Genomic DNA, 6,633 nt, shown 5'->3' with positions numbered 1-6,633 from the left:
CAAATAAATTTATAATCTTTAAAGAAAAAACCATAGATAAGAGGGAGAATGACAATTTTATTAATATTTTCGCTCTTCCTTGCAGATCCTGATCGGAGTAGATTCAAGGATTCACCCTATTGCATTTCTACAGAATCTCACAGAATCATTCTGCTCCTCATTCAGGCTCCTGACCTTGACTTCTGCCAGGTGCATTTTCTCCCTTTCCTGAGGCTCCTTCACTAAGAATTGCCCTACACTTGTCCTGGGACCCTGTCCAGGTGACATCAAAGCAGGCTTTTTACAGTTATTTCAGTCTTGCCCTTAAGCACCTGTGCACCTGTGGGAACAGGCCCATGGGCACTGGGAGGATGCACAATCACAGCACAGTGAGCACATTCATTCTGTGGGGATTTTCCAGTTTCCCAGACCTGCAGAGGCTACTTTTTGTGGTGATTTTCTTCTCCCATGTGACCATCCTGGCTGCAAATGTGTCCATCATGTTGGCCATCAAGCTCAGTCACAGCCTTCACACCCCCATGTACTTTTTCCTCTTTGGCCTCTCTCTCTCAGAAACTTGCACTACTATGGTGATCATCCCCCGCGTGTTAGTAGATCTGCTATCAGAGAGCAAGACCATATCTCTTCCTGAGTGTGCCACACAGATGTTTTTCTTCTTTACCTTGGCGGGCAATAACTGCTTCATCTTGGCTGCTATGTCCTATGACCGTTACACAGCCATCCACAGTCCACTGTATTATCCCATCCTGATGACTCATAAGGTGTGTTTTCTACTCATGATGGCCTCTTGTATTGTTGGGATCCTAATTTCTGTGAGCTTCACCACCATTGTATTCAGCTTGTCCTACTGTGATTCCAACATTGTCCAGCATTTCTTCTGTGACATTGCACCTGTGGTTCACCTTGCTTGTGATTACACTTCCTATCATGAAATAGCTATATTTGTGCTCTCTGCCTTTGTATTGTTAGGCAGTTTTGTTTTAATTATGGTTTCCTATGTCTTCATAATTACTGTAATTATGAAGATGCCCTCTACAGAAGGAAGGTATAAGGCCTTCTCGACCTATTCCTCCCACTTCACTGTGGTGTCCATACACTATGGATTTGCTTGCTTTGGCTATCTGAAGCACAAAGGCAGTGACACATTCCGTGAAGACATGCTGATGGCTGTGACATACACGATGCTAACACCACTGCTTAATCCTGTTGTTTATACCCTTAGAAACAAAGAAATGCGAACAGCCCTAAGGAAAGTTCTAGCCAATGGCAATAGATTTTTCCTTCAGGTGGCAAATAAAAGAGATCAGAATATTTAAAAATGTCTAGTTTGATAGATAAAGTAGTAAAGTAGAATACTTCTAGTAAAAAAAATTACCTTTTCTACAAAACATTTAAAGTATTATCTAAATTACCTGATATATTGCCATTTTTCTACTAGATATAATTTTTTTTTTTTTTTGACAGGCAGAGTGGACAGTGAGAGAGAGAGACAGAGAGAAAAGTCTTCCTTTGCCGTTGGTTCACCCTCCAATGGCCGCCGCGGCCAGCGCGCTGTGGCCGGCGCACCGCGCTGATCCGATGGCAGGAGCCAGGAGCCAGGTGCTTTTCCTGGTCTCCCATGGGGTGCAGGGCCCAAGCACTTGGGCCATCCTCCACTGCACTCCCTGGCCACAGCAGAGGGCTGGCCTGGAAGAGGGGCAACCAGGACAGAATCTGGCGCCCCGACCGGGACTAGAACCCGGTGTGCCGGCGCCGCTAGGCGGAGGATTAGCCTAGTGAGCCGCGGCGCCGGCCTACTAGATATAATTTTAAGTATTTTTGTTAAATAAACATACATATACTTTCCAAATGCATCAAACATATTTTGAAATAATAATTGCATAAATGTAGCGGCCTGTAGAGAAGGAAGAGAATTATGCTAACAAGATAAAGAGAGAGGCAAGATGAGCAGGTAGATGGGGAAAAGGAAGTTAGGTAAAGAAAGAAAATTAGTTTACTTTATCAAAAGTTAGGCTGAAAGTTAGAATTAAGAACAAGGAGGTGAACACAATACAAAGAAAATTGAAAGCAATTTAAGAAGCTACTTTGTTCATTGTTTATTTAAACAAACGTAGAAATTAGGCAAAAGGGATGGTTTGGGGGAAAAAACAAACAAATTTGTTTATCCTGACTTGAACATTACACCATGTATATATGTATCAATATATCATGTAGTATACCAGATGTATAATTTTTTCAACATTAAATGATTATTTTTTATGTTTAAAAAGTTTCAAAATATGTATATACAAGAGAAAAAATTCAGAGAATCACTGTAGAGCAGAATACATAAACATACAGGGTCTTTTATAGGATATAAAAACTATGTCACTAAATTAAAAAAAAATCGAGATGTAGGCAAACTAGAACTTGTCAACAAAGAATATATTAACTATAACTAAGATGGACTAGGACAAACCTGCTAAACCACAAAGTGAAATGTCTTTTCTGTGTTTCCTACAAGCATGGTTTCCCTTTTCTGTGTTGAATTGTGTACATCAGAATCATCAACCTCTGGTAGATTATCGAGCACCTCTTCAGTTTTCTGTTTTTGTCCACATGCTGGCTTTCTAAAGGAATATTGGCTTATTTAAATTTTGAGGAAATGTCAGCCTTTAGCAAGTCATCAGGGTTAGGTTCTGACATGAGCAGCTGAATAGAGGTCAATACAGTTGCAATGTTAAGGGATGGTTTCCAGACACATTTTGGTGGCAATTTGAAAACATCTAAACAAATTCTGGGAGCAGAATCAATGTTTGGATGATAGATTGGAGTAAGAAATTAGATCTGAGGAGGATTAAATGGGTACCTCTCAGGAATAATGACTTCCTGCTTGAAAACACACTTCTCATAAGGTGTGTTAGATCCACTTAGTATTCCTAGGAGCAAACAGAGCTCACACATCATCTTTTTCTTGCCAGCACATGATGCCTGGGGGTGGTTCTGTGGCTAACGTGTGCAACTCTCTGTTCAGATATGAAGTTCTCTGTGTGATCCCCAAACAAAAGTAAAACCACACACTAAGAGCTGACTGTAGTGCACTCAGTGTGTCAGCACACAACATGTGCACAACACACTTCATTTGTATAATTTTTATATCAGGTAAAATAATTTTCATAAACATTTAAAATAATTTCAAAAATTGTTTAGATCTATAGAATATAGCATATTGTCTTGTAATACATACACATTGTGGAATGACTAGGTAGAGATATTTAACATGCCACATTTTCTGCTGTACTTATTTTTGTGATGAGAAATCTTAATGTCTACTATCTGAACAGTTTTTGAGGAATGCTACACATCATTAGCTATCATCATCATGTTGTACAATAGACCACTTTAAGCATTTTTTCTATATATTGAATTTTTTTTTTGAGAGGCAGAGTGGATAGTGAGAGAGAGAAAGACAGAGAGAAAGGTCTTCCTTTTTGCCGTTGGTTCACCCTCAAATGGCCGCCACAGCTGGCGAGCTGCGGCCAGCGCATTGCGCTGATCGGAAGGCAGGAGCCAGGTGCTTTCTCCTGGTCTCCCATAGGGTGCAGGGCCCAAGCACTTGGGCCATCCTCCTGAACTCCCTGGTCACAGCAGAGAGCTGGCCTGGAAGAGGAGCAACCGGGACAGAATCTGGCACCCTGACTGGGACTAGAACCTGGTGTGCCAGTGCCGCAAGGCAGAGGATTAGCCTATTGAGCCGCGGTGCCGGCTTATATATTGAATTTTTTTAAGTTTTCTTTTGTTCTTTCTGTAACTTAGAATTAAATATACCTTTGAAGTAAAATTTTTTTGATTAACAGTAATTTATGTGTGTGTAGTAGTACAGTGTGACATTTCAATTTATTAGATAGTATATACTGATCAAATCAAGTTAATTAACATTTCCGCCACTTTGTTACTACTTTATGATTGGTGCTGTGGAAATCATCTCTGCCTTTGCTCAGAAAATATGTAATAGATTATTCTAAACTACAGACACTGCACTATGCTATGTAACACTAGGTTCTTACCTGTCTGATTTTGCTATATTACCTGTTGTCCAACTTCCAAGTTTCCCCTATGCCTCCCAGCCTCCAGCAATTACTATTCTATGTTTAGAATCATATTGTTTTTAGCTTCCACATACAAGGGAGAACATGTAGTATTTGTCTTTCTGTGTCCGGCTTATTTAACTTAACATAATGTCCCATCCATTTTGTCATGTGTCTGTTGCTCATTTATTTGTATGTATTTGTATTTTCACCATTTTAAAACTGCCTGTTCATATCATTTTCCCATTTCTTAAATGGATTGTATTTGTTGAGTTTCATGAGCTTGTTACATATTCTGGATGTTAATTTTTTATTGGGAAAATAATTTGCAACTATTTGCTCCCACTCTGTTGATTCCTCTTCACATGGTTAATGGTTCCCTTTGCTGTGCAAAAGCTTCTTTGCTTGTTGTAATCCCATTTGTCTACTTTATTTTTACTGACTTTGTATTGGCAAGATCTTCCATCTGCTTGTTCGCTTCGCAGTTGGACACAATTCCCAGAGCTGGGCTGATCCCAAGCCAAGAGCCAGGAGTGTCTTCCAGGTCTCCCACGTGGGCACAGGCCCCGAACATTTGGATGATCTTCTACTGCACTCCCAGACCATAAGCAGAGAGCTGGATTGGAAGAGAGAGGAGCAGCCAGGATACAAACCAGTGCCCATTTTGGATCTGGCACCACAGGTGGAGGCTCAACCTACATCACCATAGCACTGGCCCCATAGTAGCCTCTATTGTTTTTAAGATTTATTTATTGGTTTGAAAGGCAGAGTTACAGAGAGGCAGAGGCAGAGGTAGAGAGAGAGAGAGAAGAGAGAGAAAGAGAAAGAGAAATGAAGAGAAGATCTTCCATCCATTGGTTCATCCCCAGAATGGCCACAGTGGCCTGAGCTTCCCCAATCCAAATAAGTAGCCAGGAGCTTATTCTGGGTCTCCCACATGGGTGCAGGGGCCCAAGCATTTGGGCCATCTTCTACTGCTTTCCCAAGCCATGAAGTGAAGCAGCCGGGTCTTCAACCTGCGCCCATATGGGATGACAGCACTGCAGATGACAGCTTTACCCACTATGCCACAGTGCCAGCCACACCATAATAGTCTAATGGAGTCTTTTGATTCCCCTAAATAACGAATCATGTCAGGTCCAGCATTGTGCCATAACAGGTAAAGTCACTAACTGCAATGCCACCATCCCATATGCGTGCTGGTTCACATCCTGGCTTCTCCATTTCTGATCCAGCTCCTTGTTAATTGCCTGGTAAAACCAGTGGAAGATTGTATTTGGACCCCTTCCATCCACGTGGGAGACCTGGATGAAGTTCCTAGCTCCTGATTTAGGCCTGGTTCAGTCCTTGCAGTTGCAACCATTCTGAGTAAACCAGCAGATGCAAGATTTCTCCCTGACTCTCTGTCCCTCAACTTTGATTTTCAAATATATAAATAACACTTTTAAGTTGTTTTTAATGTTTATTTGGTTTTTAACAGATTCAGTATGGTTTGAAGACACAATTCTAAGAACATAGTGATATTTCCTTCCTCCTTCCCTTCCTCCCTCCCCCTTCTTTCTCCCACCCTCATTTTTTCTACCTTTCTGAATTTTCTTAGTTTTTGAGACAACATATTTTCAATACACATTACAGTAAAAAGGTTTAATGCTTCACCAAGTAAGAAGTTTAGCAAGTAGAATTGGAAAAATATCCTAGTTTTGTGGGAATATAGACAATAGCTATAAACAATAATTGAGTGGAAGATGACAGCTTCACCCATATACAGTAAATTTTAAAGTAGTCACAGATCATGAAAACTATAGTAGTGTAACATTCTTAACTGTTGATTTAACAAAAGTATAAAGCAAAGTTTCACAGAACTATATTTTTAGCAATACTGATATACACAGGCATTATTTTCCTTTTTTTCACTTTTTTTTAAATTTTAGCTCCCACATATAAGGGAGAATATGAGGTATTTGTTTTTCTATGTCCAGCTTATGTCATTCAACATGATGTCCTCCAGTTTCATCCATTTTACTGCAAATGGTAGAAATTCATTGTTATTATAGCTAAATGATATTCCATTGTGTAAATATACCACATTTTCTTTAGCACTTTGTCAGGTTTTTTTAGAAAACTTTTATTTAATAAATATAAATTTCAAAAGTACAACTTTTGGATTATTGCAGTTCTTCCCCCCATAACCACCCTCCCACCCACAAACCATCCCATCTCCTACTCCCTCTCCTATCCCATTCTTCATTAAGATTCATTTTTAATTACCTTTATATACAGAAGATAGACTTAGTATATACTAAAGAAAGATTTCAACAGTTTGCACCCACACAGACACACAAAGTATAAAGTACTGTTTGAGTACTAGTTACAGCATTAATTCACATAGTACAACCCATTAAGGACAGAGATCCTGCATGGGGAGTAAGTGTACAGTGACTCCTGTTGTTGATTTAACAATTGACACTCTTGTTTATGGTGTCAGTAATCACGTGAGGTTCTTGTCATGAGTTGCCAAGGCTATGGAAGCCTCTTGAGTTCTGCAACCCCGACCTTATTTAGACAA

General features: G+C 40.0%; 1 protein-coding gene and 1 pseudogene across 1 annotated transcript; one reads left to right on the top strand and one right to left on the bottom strand.

Annotated features, from left to right (window-relative positions):
* Positions 1–350: 350 nt before the first annotated feature.
* Positions 351–1,316, top strand: LOC100347460 (olfactory receptor 10T2-like). The gene has a single exon (XM_002708604.4). The coding sequence runs from the start codon at positions 351–353 to the stop codon at positions 1,314–1,316; it is 966 nt and encodes a 321-aa protein (XP_002708650.3).
* Positions 1,317–2,461: 1,145 nt separating this feature from the next.
* Positions 2,462–3,103, bottom strand: LOC100347714 (ubiquitin-conjugating enzyme E2 T pseudogene; annotated as a pseudogene).
* Between the last annotated feature and the right edge of the window lie 3,530 nt (positions 3,104–6,633).

The sequence above is a fragment of the Oryctolagus cuniculus genome, chromosome 1, assembly GCF_051225735.1.
Source record: "Oryctolagus cuniculus isolate XC-2025 breed Fujian yellow rabbit chromosome 1, ASM5122573v1, whole genome shotgun sequence".
Lineage (NCBI taxonomy): Eukaryota > Metazoa > Chordata > Mammalia > Lagomorpha > Leporidae > Oryctolagus > Oryctolagus cuniculus.
Note: the sequence above shows the minus strand (reverse complement) of the source record. Positions and strands in the feature narration are given on the sequence as shown.

Excerpts from the sequence above, each read along its gene's own strand:
- LOC100347460 (XM_002708604.4), top strand. The coding sequence starts at position 351 with ATGCACAATCACAGCACAGTGAGCACATTCATTCTGTGGGGATTTTCC.